The 19620-nt window shown below is 44.6% G+C and overlaps 1 protein-coding gene across 2 annotated transcripts in view; it reads left to right on the top strand.

The window, feature by feature from the left end:
* The window catches only part of LOC144132686 (uncharacterized), a 49323-nt gene that overhangs the window by 16078 nt on the left and 13625 nt on the right, over window positions 1–19620 (top strand). For both annotated transcript variants that reach the window (XM_077665282.1, XM_077665281.1), the window contains one exon: window positions 389–588. In XM_077665282.1, the coding sequence (XP_077521408.1) occupies window positions 389–588 (200 nt within the window). The remainder of the gene's footprint in view (window positions 1–388; window positions 589–19620) is intronic.

The raw sequence follows: 19620 nt of genomic DNA, 5'->3' as shown, positions 1-19620 counted from the left end.
GAGGCATGCAAGAGCTATATTTTGCAGCGCAACGTGTCCGACAGCATATGGAGTGTAACATGAAGCTCCTGATGATTGGGCTCTCGTCACATCACAACCTATTCTCAATAAGCAGCTGCACTTGAATCACCACCTGTGCCTAAGCGTTCACAGGTTCGTTGCCACCAGAGCAAATGACACTACGAATATCGATCGACCGCTCATCGTCTACTGCACAGATAGCACTAAAAAAAAAATGAAGCGATCTTACATTGTCGATCTCACACGTTTTGCGGTTTCAATGTGTTCAATCTTTTTCGTGATGAAGCGAAAGTTGGCATTCAGAGCGAGTGCGGTAGACACTAGGTGGAGTGCGACGCTCTTCAGCAAATGTACCGCACTTGTGCAGAGCGTACCACGGAGGTGTGCAGTGGAGGAGGCAGGTGTTCGTGATTGGAGGCTTGAACTTGGCCTACTACCTTCGCTCTGTGGACAGCTTCGATCTGGACCGCTGCAAGTGGCACCATCACTCGCCCATGCATGTCACCCGTGCCTACGTGGCTACTGCAGCTCTGGGCGACCACATCTATGCCATAGGAGGGCACACTGGTAAGGATCGCTTTTTCATTGTCTAGGATTGATCTAGCGCCCATTAGGGGGGTGAAGAAAAGACTGCTGTTGTTTCGCAAGAAAAATTATTTTATAAGATCTATTGCCGTTGTTTGATCTCCGTTAACGAGCACAGTTTATAAGGATTTGCCTTTCAAGCCCAGGTGACGACAGCTAGCATTGATATATTGATTTAATGGCGTTGTAAATGAAATCAACGCAGAACGGGAGCATTTTCGACGCAACTTTTCTTTCCTGCAAGAAAAAAAAATTTTCACGTGCTTAAAATGCACTTCTTATCTTGGAACCCTCTCGCGTGCCGCGTTCTTCAACCTGCTTCGGTGATCATTACTTGATTTCGAATATTTTCCTTACCCATCTATTGAAACCGCTTGCAACCTCTCGTGCATTGCCAGCGCTATTATATTTGTACATAACTTTTTTGCCACCAACCAACGACAGTCCACTCTGCCGCCGAGGCGTTTTAAACCTACTCCTCTATTTTCATCCAGCTGGCATTACCTTGTAGGAAGTCAGTGAGTGAAAAAACAATATATATATATATATATATATATATATATATATATATATATATATATATATATATATATATATATATATATATATATATATATATATATATATATATATAACGGATGGCGTGGCGACCTTATGGGAATGAAGAGGGCGTAAAATAAGAAGTTTGAAATGCGTTCAGGTTTTTTTTTTTGGGAACTTTTGCTTTATTTTTGGTTCTGCCCACATAGTTTTTTTTTATTTCTCTATTCAAGAGTTACCCCGCATTTGCCCGAAGGCGTTATAGCAGGGGGGTTACAGATTGGCAAAAAATACATCTTCACTTGCAGAGCACACTTGCTCCTCGGAAAGCCGGTTCCACTGTTGCACTGTTTTAACAAAAAATGAATTCGCAAACAAGTTCGTCCTGGTACGGTACTCTCTAATTTTACGGGAATGGTCATGTCGTTGAGAAACGTAAAAGGGCTGTTTTAGGTAATTCTCAAAATCAATCCCCGTTTTTCCGTGAACTATTAAGTACAGCAATTTTAGCCTCAATTTTCTTGTACGGGAAGCGAGTGGTTCCCATTGCAATTCTTTTTTCATTGCTGTACAACTATCCCTTCGCCCGTACCTGCCCAAGACGAACCTTGCTGCTCTGTTATGGATTTTTTCAAGTTTTTCAATTAACACCCGATGTGCAGGGTCCCATACAATACAGGCATCTTCAATGATAGGTCGAACACAAGAGAGAAAAGCAGTTTTCTTGAGGTTTGGCTGCGAAGACCTTAAACTCCGCTGTATGAAATTTAGTGCCCTACCGGCTTTGGTAACCACATGATCCGCGTGAGCATTCCAGGAACAGTCATCCGTTAGTATAACACCTAAGTATCTGTAAGTACATTTCTGTGTGATCAATTCATTACTTATGCGATACTGAGCTTGGACTTTGATTTTTTTTCGTGAAAAACAAAGATGAGCGCATTTCTCCGTATTCAAAGACATTTTTCATTTCAGACACCAATCGTGGATAAGTGTTAAGTCAGTTTGGAGTTGAACGACGTCATTGGCATTGTTAATTTTCCTGTACAAAACGCAGTCATCTGCAAACAGACGTATACTTGAGGAGATACCGAGTGAAATATCATTTATATAGATTAAGAACAGGAGTGGCCCCAGGACCGACCCCTGTGGGACCCCTGATGTCACATCAACGTAATCTGAACATACACCATTAAGGACTACACGTTGGCGGCGGCCGAGCAAATAATTCTGAATCCATACTCTAACAGCTGTGTCCAGATTCAACATTTTTAGTTTATAGAGAAGGAGTGGGTGTGACACAGTGTCAAACGCTTTCCGGAAATCCAGAAATATGCAGTCTGTTTGGCCCCCGCGGTCAACTTCAGATACAAGTTCGTGATAAAATTCAACAAGTTGAGTAGTACGTGATAAACCTTTCCGGAACCCATGTTGTTCCTTCATCAACAAATCATTCTTTACCAGGTGGTTCATTATTTCTGTGTATAAGATGTGCTCAAAAATTTTGCATGAAACTGATGTCAGAGAAATAGGCCTGTAATTTGATACATCTTTTCTTGATCCGCCTTTGTGAATCGGGACCACATGAGCTATCTTCCAGTCGTGTGGTAAAAGACCTGTATCTAAAGATTTTTTATAAATAAGGCATAGATACTGTGAGATAGGATAAGCACAGTTCTTTAGCAACCGGGGTGATATGCCGTCGGGACCACAGGCCTTTGATTCATCTATATCCTCTAGGAGCGCTAGAATCCCTCTTACACTTATTTCGACTGGCGGCATTGCTGGCGCATAACTTGTGTAATGTTCGTGACTGTTGATATGGTTAGGGGAGAAAACAGACTTGAAGTGATTATTAAAACACGTTGCCTTCTCTAAGTCACCTGAGATGACCTGTTGATTATAAACGATTTCACCTACACCAGATGAATCTGTTCCACACTCCCTTAAGTAGTGCCAAAAAAGTTTAGGGTTTTTCTTCATTTTATCGTCCAGCGTTTTGAAGTACTCCTCTTTCGCAGTTTTTAGTTTTTCTTTGTGCTCACGCGTTAGTACAAGTAATCTGCTGAAGTCATCTTCACGTTTTGTTCTCTTAAAGTTGAGGTACGCACGCCTTCTTTTCCTTATCATTTTTATCAAACTGGCAGTCACCCACGGCTTTCTGCGTTTCTTCAGTCTAGCTGAATCTATACTTGGCACGTGTGCATCCCTCAGTTCAAAAAGTTTTTGCTCAAATAAACGCCATAATTCATGAATATCGCACTCATCATAAAAGCACTCAAAAACGGGCAAGTGATTTTGTAATTTTTCGGACATTCTAGCATAGTCACCTTTATCGTAAAAAAAGACTCGCCTTGACTCACATTTCTTTTGTCTACTATGCGATGCTTTTATGCATGCAATGACCGCCTGATGATCACTAATGCCTGGAATAACATGAACAGCATTAACTTGATCCGGAGAGTTGGAAAAGAAAAGATCTAAAACATTTTTATCCCTAGTTGGTTCCTGAACGTACTGTACTAAGCCAAAAGTATCTATGATGCTCTTCATTTCTGTATCGATTCCACAACCTGTTGTGGTTACACACATGCCATCACCCCAGTGCAGATCCGGCAGATTGAAATCACCCCCGAGCAATATCGGTTTTTGGGAAACCTCGGAAATGATTTCATAAAGTGATTGCAAAGTGCTCAGATCAGAACCGGGAGGGCGATAAAATGATCCAACAGCGTATGACGAGTTGTCGTGCAGCGTAAGTGTACACCATATTGATTCAACATCATTGTAATCGACATCTAGTAATGATGATCTTAAAGAGGAATGCACCAACAGAAAGACGCCCCAGCCAAACCGGGATCTGTCTTTGCGGTAAGCAATGAATTCTTTAGGAAACACCTCGCTATCCCTGATTGATGCATCTAACCATGATTCAGTACCAAATACTATGTCTGCCTTTACAGACTCTAGAAGACTATCAAACTCATCGACTTTATTTACAATGCTTCTGCAGTTAACGATTATGGCAACTAAATCTCGTTGGAGGCTTTTCCTTGGATGAATGGATGAATGGGGCGTCATTGTTTCATGGCGGGAACAACCACCTGCTTTTCTTTGTCCCATATAAAAGCCTTTCCGTTCAGAATAAGTTTTTCGTAGTTTAGTTTTATCTTGCTTTTGTCGGCCTCCTGAATTTTTGCGTATTCCCACAGTCGCTTCCGAACATTACGTGTCTCTGTTGAATAATCTTGATCCACGCTATACTCTGAACCGTTAAACTTTTTCGCGCAACTCATGACTTCTTGTTTCTCTTTATAGGAGGCAAAATTCACTATTATAGGTCGTTCAGTCTTATCACTGAAACGCCCGACACGGTGCGCCCTTTGTACAGTTTTCAATTCGATCCCTAGCTTTGACTGACAGATGCTTTTGATTAGGTTCTCAGATTCTTCCCATGTTTCTGATTCGTTGCTGTCCTTAACGCCATAGAAGACATGGTTTTGCCTCCGACTTTGATTTTCAAGATCGGTATTCTTGCTATGCAGATCCTTTACCTCTCGCGTTAAGTGTTCAATAACATTAGCCTGTTCAATAACCACTTTGTCGAGAGCGTCAATCTGTCCTCCAGCTTTGTCAAGTTTACTGCTCATATCCCCTATGATGGCTTCATGCTTAGCGATCCTCGCATCGATGTTATCTAACTTAGCCATAATAGCTTCCTGACCGCTTTGTAAACTCTTAAGCAGTTCCACTTTTTGACATTCACTAAGAGGGCCAGGATTGAGCTCAATATCTCCGGAAAGTAGCAGTAGAAGCACCAGGTACAACACCCGATTCACAATCAGGCGGAACTGCCTGCAACATACAAGTTTGCGTACTCGTCTGCTACGACCAACAGAAGCACTTGGCGTGGGTGGAGTGAATTTGGAGGCCACATTTAGGCCTGTTGCGATATTGTCGGCTGCTACGTGAACTGTACAACGCAAGTTGGTTGGAAGAATGGCGTGTAGGAAGAAAAAGTGGTCTTTCAGCTCTTGCGCCTGGATATATTTTGGACGAGAGTGCTCGGATTATGTAGAATTCTTTCTGACATGGTACACATTTGAGTGATCGCAGAGCATCATGACGCTTAGTGTAGCTAACAGGAAGTCTTATTCCAGGCTAGCTGCTTCCTGCCCTATAGTGTTTCCCTTGTCATGACTGCTGCATCCAGGATATGTATGCATTTGATCCAAGTTCCTGTTGACGTTTAGCTTTCTTAGGGGGCTCATTGGATACATTCAGTAGAAGCGCATGTTCATATGGTTCCTTGGTTTTTGAGACAGCATAGTGTAAATGTCTGCGTTTGTGTGTTTGGCTAAGGCACAGCAACCGAAAGAAATGAAAGCTAAATGCGGTGGTCAATTCACCAGCATCCTGGCTGGCGTGGAATATAAGAGTGACGCAGCAGGAGGGAAGCAGAGAGAGGAATAACATTTATTTCTGCTGCCATTCTGTGTGCCGGGTCATAAAAGCGCTTTTTCATAGCTAAGCTTTACCACTGCCCTGTATCAAGCTTTTTTTTACTACACGCGATCTCACAAATAAAAGTGATGTCCAAGAAAAGTGGACTTTCGAGAAAGGGGATCCTAAGAACCTTGAAATTTTATATTATAAGAAGGGCCAAAGCAATTTACTCTAATAATAATAATATTAATAATAATAATAATAATAATAATAATAATAATAATAATAATAATAATAATAATAATAATCAATCAATCAATCAATCAATCTTTATTTTTTCGGTGCCCAGGAACAACCCAAAGGTCTTGGTGCTGGTACACCATTCACACGCACAAAATGTACATTTATTTCACCACAAAGGAAGACACTAAGGGGAGGTAATCCAGCAGTCAAGGCGATAGAAAAAAAAGACATAAACTAGGCGTGACAGCAAGCATGAAGCAAAAAAGCGAAAACAGCGGTAAATGAAAACAGCTAGAACAGGCAACAGACATATAAATAACTAATGAAACAATAAACAAAGAGAATGAACGACCGATAACAGCCAAGTACAGCATATAGCAAAATACAAACAAGAATAAAGCCAATACTAATATGAACGAATATGAAACCTCTGAAATACAAACTAGAAATACAATCATACACAATAAGAAACGTAATTAGTGAACGCGTTACAGACAATCAGGCGTGAGTATACAGCATTAAAGAAATAATATTAATGACAACAAGTACACGTGATGAACAATTAAGGAGAGAAAAAAACAATATAATACCGGTGCAAACGCACAAGTGTAGTAAAGACAAAATGCATGAAAGGGGAAGTTATGTATGAGAAAAAGAGTGCTCAAAGTGGAACGTCACGGACATCCAATAAAAAGGAAGGGAGAGAATTTTCGAATATATCTAGGTGAGGACAAAGAGAATTAAACAACTTTTGCATTCTGTCCAGAGGGGAGAGGGAGTGCAGGAGCGCAGAAACTTGGAATGGTCTGAATTCCCTTATGCTCTTTCGCGGTACACGCAAAAGGATACGCGCTAGGAGCTGAGGGCATAGAATGTGACCATGAAGAAGTTTATACAAGAAAAATATATCTGCCCTCACGCGACGGCAGCTAAGAGAAGGAAGATGCAGTGAGTTACTCCGTCTGGGACGAGAGCTGGAAGTTTTGCAAGAAAACCGATGTTGAAATATGCGTAAAAACTTCAGCTGAACTCTATCAATTTTTTCACAGTTCGACTGGCAAGTGCCGTTCCAAACAACAGACGCATATTCCAAAAGCGGCAAGCATATGGAGAGGTAGAGCTTTAAGAAAGGAAGTGGGGATCGAAACTCTCTCGAAAGCCTGCAGATGAAGCCGAGTGTACGCATAGCCCGTAGAGCAATGCGTTTTGTATGAGAGGAGAAGCTGAGGCTACGGTCGAAAAGTACGCCGAGGTCATTAATTTCATCAACCCTGGGCAGCGGCCTACCATTCACAGAATAAGAGTAGAGAAGACTGTGCGTTTTACGCGTAAATGAGACAACCTTGGTTTTAGATGAATTGAGAGTGAGCCCATTCTTCAAGCACCAATCAGAGAAGGCGGATATGTCAGATTGCAATGACAAGCAATCGTGAAGAGTATGTATTGCCTTGAACATTTTTATATCGTCCGCATAAAGGAGAAATGAGGAGTTTTTGACCACGGAGGAAACGTCATTGATAAAAACAGAGAACAGAAGCGGGCCTAATACCGAGCCCTGAGGGACTCCGCTGGTTGGAGTGTAAACAAATGAGGTCTGTCCATTTACACTGACAAAGCAGGACCGATCAAGAAGATAGTTGCGTAGGAGGGCTACAATTGAAACGTCGATCTCAAACAGCAGAAGCTTTTGAAGAAGTAATGAGTGAGTAACAACGTCGAAAGCTTTGCTCAAATCACAGTACACAGCGTCTACCTGACTCCTCTGAAGGACTTCAGCTGATGTATACGTCATAAAAGTCACAAGGTTAGTTGTAGTAGAACGACCTTTTATGAAACCATGCTGATTATGAATGATTACATTTTTGAGGTGGAAGGAAAGTACTTTGTGCAAAGCTAATTCAAAAAGCTTAGAGGTTGCACAAAGAAGAGAAATGGGGCGGTAGTTCGAAACATCAGATTTGTTTCCTGATTTGAAGACAGGGAAAACACGCGCCGTTTTCCACACGCGGGGAAAGGCAGAATTTTTCAAACAGTTATTAAATATCGTGGTTAAAACAGGGTCGAAGGTACTATTGAAGGCTTTTATTATGGCGGCTGGAATGCCATCAGGTCCAGGGGACAAAGATGGTTTCAAACACTTAAGACTCTCACTAACTAACTTCTCGTCGAGAAGAACGGAATTATGTGCGCCAGCTGGAAGGCACACGGAGTCACAACGTGGAGATTTGTACACGGAGGAAAAGTGTTGAGCAAAGCCGTCAGCGACATTCCGAATTTCATTCCCATGAGAGTCAACTAAGTGAATATGACTATCAGATTTATTCGAACGCTTGCGAACGTATCGCCAGAATTCTGTAGGACGATTAGAGGCACTATTCTCTAAATATTCAAGATAGGACTCATGATCCCGCTTGTACAGGCGTTTGCAAAGAGAACGCAAGCGGCGAAATTCATCCGCCCATGTATCCAGCCCAGGGAGTTTCGCTTTATGGTGGGCCCGCTCCTTAAGTTTCAGCGCTGTTCTAAGTTCTTTGGAAAACCAGAACGGAAACTTGCTGCGAGTAGGAGTGTGCACAGGTATGTACTGGCGCATACCATTGAGAACTATTTCAGTGAAGCGACTGACTTGTTCGTCAACATCGCTGATTTCGCCTAAAACAGACCAGTCGACAGAAGAGAAGAAACCGAAGAGACCAACATAGTCGCCAAGTGCGTAAGCGAAACGGGGGGAATTCCCCGCACGATTTGAACTAGCAGATGGTGGGACAGAAACCGAAGCCGTTATTAGAATTGGAGGATGAAATTTGTCACAGCGAGTAAGTGAGATGTCAGATGACGAGACTCGGACATTTTCAAAATTAGATAAACAAATGTCGAGAACATTACCACAACAGTTTTCAATTAAATTGTGTTGCTGCAAGGTGTTAAAAGCTATGAAATCTAAAAGCCGGTTGCACTTACTAACTACATAATGATTGTTGTGCGAATATGTAAAGGTATTCCAGTTAATACCTGGAGTATTAAAATCCCCTAAAATGAGCAGTTTGTGCTTGCTATGAGAAGTGATAACATATTCAATAGAATGTAGTACATCATCGTAGGCTGGAGGAGGCAGATTAGGGGAAATATAGAAAGCTGCCAATAAGAGTTTTTGATGTCGAGTTAAAGTGAGCTCTAACCAGACAGATTCTTCGATGGTTTCAAGGTCGGAACGCCGAACGCACTGCACGGAACTGTCAATAGCAATGAGCACTCCCCCTCCCTTTTGTTTAGAAGCTGATTCAGGGCGGTCACTTCGAAAAACAGAATAGTTATTAGGAAAGAAGTCACCTGAGTTAACTTCGCTAGACAGCCAGGTCTCAGTAATTACAACAGCCGAGTAACAAGAGGCTAGTGCATTAGAAAAAAATACAGGTCCCTTAGTCCGAAGACCTCGGGCATTTTGATAATATATATCCAAGTTAGGGTTGACTGCGATCAACCGTCAGCTCGGAAGGATGCAACATACCATCCAGGAGTTTCCACGAAAAGCCTTGAAGATGCAGCCCGTAGGCCACATCGAAGGGTCAACAAGCTGATCATAAAATTCCGCGCTGACTGTGAGGTAGAAGGACGAGTAGGAGTCATATTTCGTCTTCAACTGCCGGCAGGTTAGGGGGGTGACGTTCACACACTTCAGATGGTTCACACACTTCAGATAATAATAATAATAATAATAATAATAATAATAATAATAATAATAATAATAATAATAATAATAATAATAATAATAATAATAATAATAATAATAATAATAATAATAATAATAATAATAATCAATCTTTATTTTTTCGGTGCCCAGGAACAACCCAAAGGTCTTGGTGCTGGTACACCATTCACACGCACAAAATTTACATTTATTTCACTACAAAGGAAGACACTCAGGGGAGGTAATGCAGCAGTCAAGGCGATAGAAAAAAAAGACACATAAACTAGGCGCGACAGCTGCATGAAACAAAAAAGCGAGAACAAGGAAACAGCGAGAACAGCGGTAAATGAAAACAGCTAGAACAGGCAACAGACATATAAATAACTAATAAAACAATAAACAAAGAGAATGAATACAAGAACGACCGATAACCGCCAAGTACAGCATATATCAAAATACAAACAAGAATAAAGCCAATACTAATATGAACGAATAAGATATCTCTGAAATACAAGCTAGAAATACAATCATACACAATAAGAAATGTAATTAGTGAACGCGTTACAGACAATCAGGCGTGAGTACACAGTATTAAAGAAATAATATTAATGAAAACAAGTACACGTGATGTACAATTAAGGAGAGAAAAAAACAATATAATACCGGTGCAAACGCACAAGTGTAGTAAAGACAAAATGCATGAAAGGGGAAAATATGTATGAGAAAAAGAGTGCTCAAAGTGGAACGTCACGGACATTCAATATAAAGGAAGGGAGAGAATTTTCGAATATATCAAGGTGAGGACAAAGAGAATTGAACAATTTTTGCATTCTGTCCAGAGGGGAGAGGTAGTGCAGGAGCGCAGAAACTTGGAATGGTCTGAATTCCCTTATGCTCTTTCGCGGTACACGCAAAAGGATACGCGCTAGGAGCTGAGGGCATAGAATGTGACCATGAAGAAGTTTATACAGGAAAATTATATCTGCCCTCACGCGACGGCAGCTAAGAGAAGGAAGCTGCAGTGAGTTACTCCTTCTGGAACGAGAGCTGGAAGTTTTGCAAGAAAACCGATGTTGAAATATGCGTAAAAACTTTAGCTGAACTCTGTCGATTTTTTCACAGTTCGACTGGCAAGTGCCGCTCCAAACAACAGACGCATATTCCAAAAGCGGCAAGCATATGGAGAGGTAGAGCTTTAAGAAAGGGAGTTGGGATCGAAACTCTCTGAAAAGCCTGCAGATGAAGCCGAGTGTACGCATAGCCCGTAGAGCAATGCGTTTTGTATGAGAGGAGAAGCTGAGGCTACGGTCGAAAAGTACGCCGAGGTCATTAATTTCATCAACCCTGGGCAGCGGCCTACCATTCACAGAATAAGAGTAGAGAAGACTGTGCGTTTTACGCGTAAATGAGACAACCTTGGTTTTAGATGAATTGAGAGTGAGCCCATTCTTCAAGCACCAATCAGAGAAGGCGGATATGTCCGATTGCAATGACAAGCAATCATGAAGAGTATGTATTGCCTTGAACATTTTTATATCGTCCGCATAAAGGAGAAACGAGGAGTTTTTGACCACGCAGGAAACGTCATTGATAAAAACAGAGAACAGAAGCGGGCCTAATACCGAGCCCTGAGGAACTCCGCTGGTTGGAGTGTAAACAAATGAGGTCTGTCCATTTACACTGACAAAGCAGGACCGATCAAGAAGATAGTTGGGTAAGAGGGCTACAATTGAAACGTCGATCTCAAGCAGCAGAAGCTTTTGAAGAAGTAATGAGTGAGTAACAACGTCGAAAGCTTTGCTCAAATCACAGTACACAGCGTCTACCTGACTCCTCTGAAGGACTTCAGCTGATGTATACGTCATAAAAGTCACAAAGTTAGTTGTAGTAGAACGACCTTTTATGAAACCATGCTGATTATGTATGATTACATGTTTGAGGTGGAAGGAAAGTACTTTGTGCAAAGCTAATTCAAAAAGCTTAGAGGTTGCACAAAGAAGAGAAATGGGGCGGTAGTTCGAAACATCAGATTTGTTTCCTGATTTGAAGACAGGGAAAACACGCGCCGTTTTCCACACGCGGGGAAAGGCAGAATTTTTCAAACAGTTATTAAATATCGTGGTTAAAACAGGGACGAAGGTACTACTGAAGGCTTTTATTACGGCGGCTGGAATGCCATCAGGTCCAGGGGACAAAGATGGTTTCAAACACTTAAGACTCTCACTTACTAACTTCTCGTCAAGAAGAACGGAATTAGGTGCGCCAGCTGGAAGGCATACGGAATCGCAACGTGGAGATTTGTACACGGAGGAAAAGTGTTGAGCAAAGCCGTCAGCGACGTTCCGAATTTCATTCCCATGAGAGTCAACTAAGTGAATATGACTATCAGATTTATTCAAGCGTTTGCGAACGTATCTCCAGAATTCAGTAGGACGATTAGAGGCACTATTCTCTAAATATTCAAGATAGGACTCATGATCACGCTTGTACAGGCGTTTGCAAAGGGAACGCAAGCGGCGAAATTCATCTGCCCATGTATCCAGCCCAGGGCGTTTCGCTTTATGGTGGGCCCGCTCCTTAAGTTTCAGCGCTGTTCTAAGTTCCTTGGAAAACCAGAACGGAAACTTGCTACGAGTAGGAGTGCGCACAGGTATGTACTGGCGCATACCATTGAGAACTATTTCAGTGAAGCGACTGACTTGTTCGTCAATATCGCTGATTTCGTTTAAGACGGACCAGTCGACAGAAGAGAAAAAACCGAAGAGACCAACATAGTCGCCAAGTGCATAAGCGAAACGGGGGGAATTCCCCTCACGATTTGAATTAGCAGAAGGTGGGACAGAAACCGAATCCGTTATTAGAATTGGAGGATGAAATTTGTCACAGCGAGTAAGTGAGATGTCAGATGTCGAGACACAAACATTTTCAAAATTAGATAAACAAATGTCAAGAACATTACCAAAACAGTTTTCAATTAAATTGGGTTGCTGCAAGGTGTTAAAAGCTATGAAATCTAAAAGCCGGTTGCACTTACTAACTACATAATGATTGTTGTGTGAATATGTAAAGGTATTCCAGTTAATACCTGGAGTAATAAAATCGCCTAAAATGAGCAGTTTGTGCTTGCTATGAGAAGTGATAACATATTCAATAGAATGTAGTACTTCATCGTAGGCAGGAGCAGGCAGATTAGGGGAAATATAGAAAGCTGCCAATAAGAGTTTTTGATGTCGAGTTAAAGTTAGCTCTAACCAGACAGATTCTTCGATGGTTTCCAGGTCGGAACGCCGAACGCACTGCACGGAACTGTCAATAGCAATGAGCACTCCCCCTCCCTTTTGTTTAGAAGCTGATTCAGGGCGGTCACTTCGAAAAACAGAATAGTTATTAGGAAAGAAGTCACCTGAGTTAACTTCGCTAGACAGCCAGGTCTCAGTAATTACAACAGCCGAATAACAAGAGGCTAAAACATTGGAAAAAAATACAGGTCCCTTAGTCCGAAGACCTCGGGCATTTTGGTAATATATATCCAAGTTAGGGTTGACTGCAATCAACCGTCAGCTCGGAAGGATGTAACATACCATCCAGGAGTTTTCCACGAAAAGCCTTGAAGATGCAGCCCGTAGGCCACATCGAAGGGTCAACAAGTTGACCGTAGAATTCCGCGCTGACTGTGAGGTAGAAGGGCGAGTAGGAGTCATATTTCGCTTTCAACCGCCGGCAGGAAAGGGGGGTGACGTTCACGGACTTCAGATGGTTCGTTAAATCAGCCGACGTTGTCTCGGGGCACAGCTTGGAGACGAAAATAGCCTTCGGGCGCTTCTGAGGTCTGGCGACGTTCAGACTGGATGAGCTCGACGAGCCAGTGATAGCTGGGCTACGGTGCTTCTTCTGCGCCTCAGGCGAATTAACTACAAGTGGGGGGACAGATACAGAAGTCGGGCAGGTGGCCAAATCAACGGGTGCCATCCCACTGTGAAGGGCAGCAGAGTAGCTCTTGGATGGCTGGAGCATACGGGAAGGACTGCTCGCGGACAGGGGCTCGACGAAAGGCGGATCACGCTGCGATGAAGCAGGGCGCCTCGCAAGCTCCTCGCGTAGGCTGCGAACATCAGCCCGCAGAGAGGCAACGACGTCGGCCTGGAGAGCGAGCGCCCGCGAGTTGTCACCATGAAGGCGCTCATTCTCCTCCCGCAGCTGGGCGACCTCGTCGCTCAGAAACGAGAATCCCTCAAGTGGGTCGAGGAGAGCCCGAAGCGAGGCAAGCGCACCGTCAGGTTCGCCCGTCGGGGAGGAAGCGAGGGAACCGGTCGGGTCGGTCGGGTGATGGGGCTGGTGGGCCGTGGAAGAAAGGAATGCAGCCGCTGGCACGCCACCGTCGCTAGGCTTAGCACCGCCGCAAGACGACAAACACAGATTGCACATGAATGGTCGCGAGCCGGACTTCAAAAGCTGCAGCTCTTCGTCACTCCAAGTGACACACTTCGCGTGTACACGTTTGTTGCAGTCGGCACAACGAAAAAACTGCTGCTTACCAAAAAACGGACGGGAGCACAGCACACATGCGTCCTTACTGGGCGCCATAATAATAATAATAATAATAATAATAATAATAATAATAATAATAATAATAATAATAATAATAATAATAATAATAATAATATTAATAATAATGTAACGGGGGGTTTGTTACGAGGTACTGGGGCGACGGGAACGGCAACGGCAGCAGTCTGGGATCAGATCGGCAAAAGACACACAAGCGTAGCGCTGGCAAAAACTCTCGAGAGCACTGTCACCTCGTCTCCGTCTTTTTAAATCATCAGACGCATCTTCTTCTTTAGCCTTACAATCACCCCGGGGACAAGAGGAGCCATCCTGGCGACTTAGGATGATGGCAAGACGGCGGGGTCGTAGTAGGGCTTGAGGCGCTGGACATGAACGGTCTCCCGTCCTCGGCGGCGGAGATCAGGAGACGGCGTGAGGGGTTCCACGACATAATTAACCGGAGAGGTGCGCTCCAGCACACGGTAGGGACCATGGTACTTCGCAAGAAATTTTGAGGAGAGACCGGGAGTTCCTGAAGGGATCCAGAGCCACACAAGTGCACCAGAAGTGTAGTTCGGTGGGGTTTGGTCTTGGTCGAGGCGGGAGCGCTGGCGATGCTGGGTGTCAGTGGTGAGTGACCGGGCAATTTGGCGGCAGGCTTCGGCGTGTTGCGCGGCGTCGGAAACAGGCCGATATTCGGATTCATCAGGGCGGTAAGGGAGGATAGTGTCGATAGTAGCAGAGGGTTGGCGGCCGTAAAGTAGGAAGAAAGGAGAGAATCCGGTGGTAGACTGCGTAGCGGTATTGTACGCATAAGTAACGTACGGAAGGACGAGATCCCAATTCGTGTGGTCAGAAGTGACGTACTTGGAGAGCATGTCTCCGAGTGTGCGGTTAAATCGCTCAGTGAGGCCATTGGTCTGCGGATGATAGGCGGTGGTAGTTCGGTGAATCGTGTTGCACTCTTTGAGAAGCGCCTTCACCACCTCAGATAAGAACACGCGGCCTCGGTCACTGAGCAGTTCACGAGGTGCACCGTGGCGAAGGATGAATCGGTGCAAAATGAAGGAGGCGACGTCCGTCGCTGTGGCAGCCGGAAGGGCAGCAGTTTCGGCATATCGTCTAAGGTGATCCACTGCTACTATAGCCCAACGGTTGCCGTCTGCAGTGTATGGAAGCGGACCGTATAAATCAATGCCAACGCGGTCGAACGGGCGTGGAGGGCATGGTAACGGCTGCAGCTCAGCAGCAGAACGATGGGGAGGTGTCTTGCGACGTTGGCAGGGAATGCATGCGCGCACGTACTTCATGATAAAGGTGTACATTCCGCGCCAGTAGTAGCGCAGCCGTATGCGGGTGTAGGTCTTGAAAACGCCCGCGTGACCGCTGTGGGGGGCAGCATGGAAGTATGCGCATATCTCCGAGCGTAAGTGACGTGGAATAACGAGCAGCCACTTGCGACCTTCGGAGTTGTAGTTACGGCGATAAAGTAGGGTGTCACGGATCGCAAAATGGGCAGCTTGGCGGCGGAGCGCACGTGACGGTGAAGCAGCCGTCGGGTTGGCGAGAAAGTCGAGAAGGGAAGCGATCCAGGGATCCATGCGTTGCGCTGAAGGCATGTCGCTGAGGCGAAGCAAGGGCAGAGAAGCGTCGGAGGTGGAAAGTCTGGCGATCTCGGCTGGAAGGGGGCAGCGTGACAGTGCATCGGCGTCTTGATGCTTGCGGCCGGTGCGATACACGACGCGGATATCAAATTCTTGCAAGCGAAGGGCCCACCTAGCGAGGCGGCCGGAGGGGTCTTTCAGGTTGCAAAGCCAACAGAGCGCATGGTGGTCGGTCACAACGTCAAAAGGGCGCCCATAAATGTACGGTCGAAACTTCGCGAGGGCCCATACAATCGCCAAACACTCTTTTTCAGTGACGGAGTAGTTGCGTTCTGCTGGTGTGAGTGTGCGGCTAGCATAAGCAACGACGTATTCGTCAAAGCCAGGTTTTCGTTGGGCGAGGACAGCGCCGAGGCCAACACCGCTGGCGTCCGTGTGAACTTCGGTAGGAGCGGCCGAGTCGAAATGGCGCAGAATGGGCGGCGCCGTGAGGAGACGGCGCAAGGTGGTGTATGCGTCGTCGCACGCTGGAGACCACAGTGATAAATCCGCACTTCCAGACAGCAGTTGAGTCAAAGGCGCAGCAATGGACGCAAAGTTGCGAATAAACCGGCGGAAATATGAGCACAAACCCAGGAAGCTGCGCAGGTATTTGATGGAGGTAGGTTTGGGAAAGTCAACCACAGCACGAAGTTTCGCTGGGTCGGGACTGACGCCCCGCTTAGAGACAACATGACCTAAGATGGTTAATTGACGAGCGGCAAAACGGCATTTTTTTAAGTTCAGCTGCAGGCCGGCGTCAGAGAGGCAGGTCAAGACGTGCTTCAAACGGGAGAGGTGGGTGTCAAAGTCCGGGGAAAAGACCACAATGTCGTCGAGGTAGCAAAGGCATGTCTTCCACTTAAGTCCGCGCAAAATGGTGTCCATCATCCTCTCAAAAGTCGCGGGGGCGTTACGAAGCCCGAAGGGCATCACCGTAAATTCATACAAGCCATCCGGTGTCACAAAGGCGGTTTTGGGGCGATCGGCTTCTTTCATAGGAACTTGCCAGTACCCGGAACGCAAATCAAGAGATGAAAAGAGTTCGGCCCCTTGCAAAGAGTCCAGAGCGTCGTCTATGCCCGGGAGGGGATAGACATCTTTGCGCGTAATCTTATTAAGGCGGCGGTAATCTACACAGAAGCGTATGGAGCCATCCTTCTTTTTGACGAGCACCACAGGCGACGCCCATGGGCTGCTTGAGGGCTGAATGACGCCGCTCTGGAGCATCTTGTCGACTTGGTCTTCAATAACTTGGCGCTCGGCGACAGACACACGATAGGGACGTTGTCGCAGCGGTGCGTGGTCACCTGTGTCGATGGCATGGGTGACAGCGGAAGTTTGGCCCAAGGAACTTTGATGTGAGTCAAATGATGAGCGAAACTGATTAAGTAAAGTGAGAAGCTGTGCCCTTTGCGGCGCTGGAAGGTTGTCGTCGATGGAGCGAAGGAATGCTTCGGTTGAGGAGGGATCGGGCGCAGCAGTAGGTGGGCTGAGTGCGGCTATGGAGAGGTGCGGCGCGTCGTCCGTCTCTTCGCGGATGAGCAGAGACGCGAATGGTTGTACCGTGCCGAGACATTCACCTAGGCGCAAGGCGTTGGGGAACGAGAATGGGTTAGACACGAACACTACGGAGAGGCCAGCGGATATAGTCAGTACAGCGTATGGCAGAGGCAGACACTTGCGGTGCAGAAAGATAGGGGACGGAGTGAAGAGGACAGTGTCGTCGCGAAGAGGGCCGCAAGAGAGGGGTACGAGGACTGAAGAGCAGGGAGGCAGGTCAATGTCTTCGGCAACTAGGGCCTTAACACAGGCACCAAGAGGGGCAGTGTCCAAGACAGCTTCGGGCAGGTGAGAGAACTCGACTTCAGCTCGAGCACAATCGATGATAGCAGCATGGCGCGATAGAAAATCCCAGCCCAGGATAACAGCATGAGAACAGCAGGGCAGTACGACGAATTCGACGGCATAAATGGTCCCCTGGATTACAACGCGAGCGGTACACGCTGCTGACGGCTGGATGTTCTGAGCTCTGGCGGTGCGCAGTGAGAGTCCAGCAATTGGCGTCCTTACTTTTCTTAAAGAACTACACCAAATGTAACGGGGGGTTTGTTACGAGGTACTGGGGCGACGGGAACGGCAACGGCAGCAGTCTGGGATCAGATCGGCAAAAGACACACAAGCGTAGCGCTGGCAAAAACTCTCGAGAGCACTGTCACCTCGTCTTCGTCTTTTTAAATCATCAGACGCATCTTCTTCTTTACCCTTACAATAATAATAATAATAATAATAATAATAATAATAATAATAATAATAATAATAATAATAATAATAATAATAATAATAATAATAATAATAATAATAATAATAATAATAACAACAACAACAACAACAACAACAACAACAACAACAACAACAACAACAACAACAACAACAACAACAACAACAACAACAACAACAACAACAACAACAACAACAACAACAACAACAACAACAACAACAACAACAACAACAACAACAACAACAACAACAACAACAACAACAACAACAACAACAACAACAACAATAACAATAATAATAATAATAATAATAATAATAATAATAATAATAATAATAATAATAATAATAATAATAATAATAATAATAATAATAAAATAATAATAATAATCAATCAATCAATCAATCTTTATTTTTCGGTGCCCAGGAACAACCCAAAGGTCTTGGTGCTGGTACACCATTCACACGCACAAAATGTAAATTTATTTCACTACAAAGGAAGACACTCAGGGGAGGTAATGCAGCAGTCAAGGCGATATAAAAAAAAAAGACATATAAACTAGGCGTGACAGCAAGCATGAAGCAAAAAAGCGAAAACAAGAAAACAGCGAGAACAGCGGTAAATGAAAACAGCTAGAACAGGCAACAGACATATAAATAACTAATGAAACAATAAACAAAGAGAATGAACGACCGATAACAGCCAAGTACAGCATATAGCAAAATACAAACAAGAATAAAGCCAATACTAATATGAACGAATATGAAACCTCTGAAATACAAACTAGAAATACAATCATACACAATAAGAAACGTAATTAGTGAACGCGTTACAGACAATCAGGCGTGAGTATACAGCATTAAAGAAATAATATTAATGACAACAAGTACACGTGATGAACAATTAAGGAGAGAAAAAAACAATATAATACCGGTGCAAACGCACAAGTGTAGTGAAGACAAAATGCATGAAAGGGGAAGTTATGTATGAGAAAAAGAGTGCTCAAAGTGGAACGTCACGGACATCCAATATAAAGGAAGGGAGAGAATTTTCGAATATATCTAGGTGAGGACAAAGAGAATTAAACAACTTCTGCATTCTGTCCAGAGGGGAGAGGGAGTGCAGGAGCCAGAAACTTGGAATGGTCTGAATTCCCTTATGCTCTTTCGCGGCACACGCAAAAGGATACGCGCTAGGAGCTGAGGGCATAGAATGTGACCATGAAGAAGTTTATACAAGAAAATTATATCTGCCCTCACGCGACGGCAGCTAAGAGAAGGAAGCTGCAGTGAGTTACTCCGTCTGGGACGAGAGCTGGAAGTTTTGCAAGAAAACCGATGTTGAAATATGCGTAAAAACTTTAGCTGAACTCTGTCGATTTTTTCACAGTTCGACTGGCAAGTGCCGTTCCAAACAACAGACGCATATTCCAAAAGCGGCAAGCATATGGAGAGGTAGAGCTTTAAGAAAGGAAGTGGGGATCGAAACTCTCTCGAAAGCCTGCAGATGAAGCCGAGTGTACGCATAGCCCGTAGAGCAATGCGTTTTGTATGAGAGGAGAAGCTGAGGCTACGGTCGAAAAGTACGCCGAGGTCATTAATTTCATCAACCCTGGGCAGCGGCCTACCATT

This window comes from Amblyomma americanum, chromosome 5 (genome assembly GCF_052857255.1).
Source record: "Amblyomma americanum isolate KBUSLIRL-KWMA chromosome 5, ASM5285725v1, whole genome shotgun sequence".
Classification (NCBI taxonomy): domain Eukaryota; kingdom Metazoa; phylum Arthropoda; class Arachnida; order Ixodida; family Ixodidae; genus Amblyomma; species Amblyomma americanum.
This window is presented reverse-complemented; position numbering and strand designations above follow the sequence as displayed.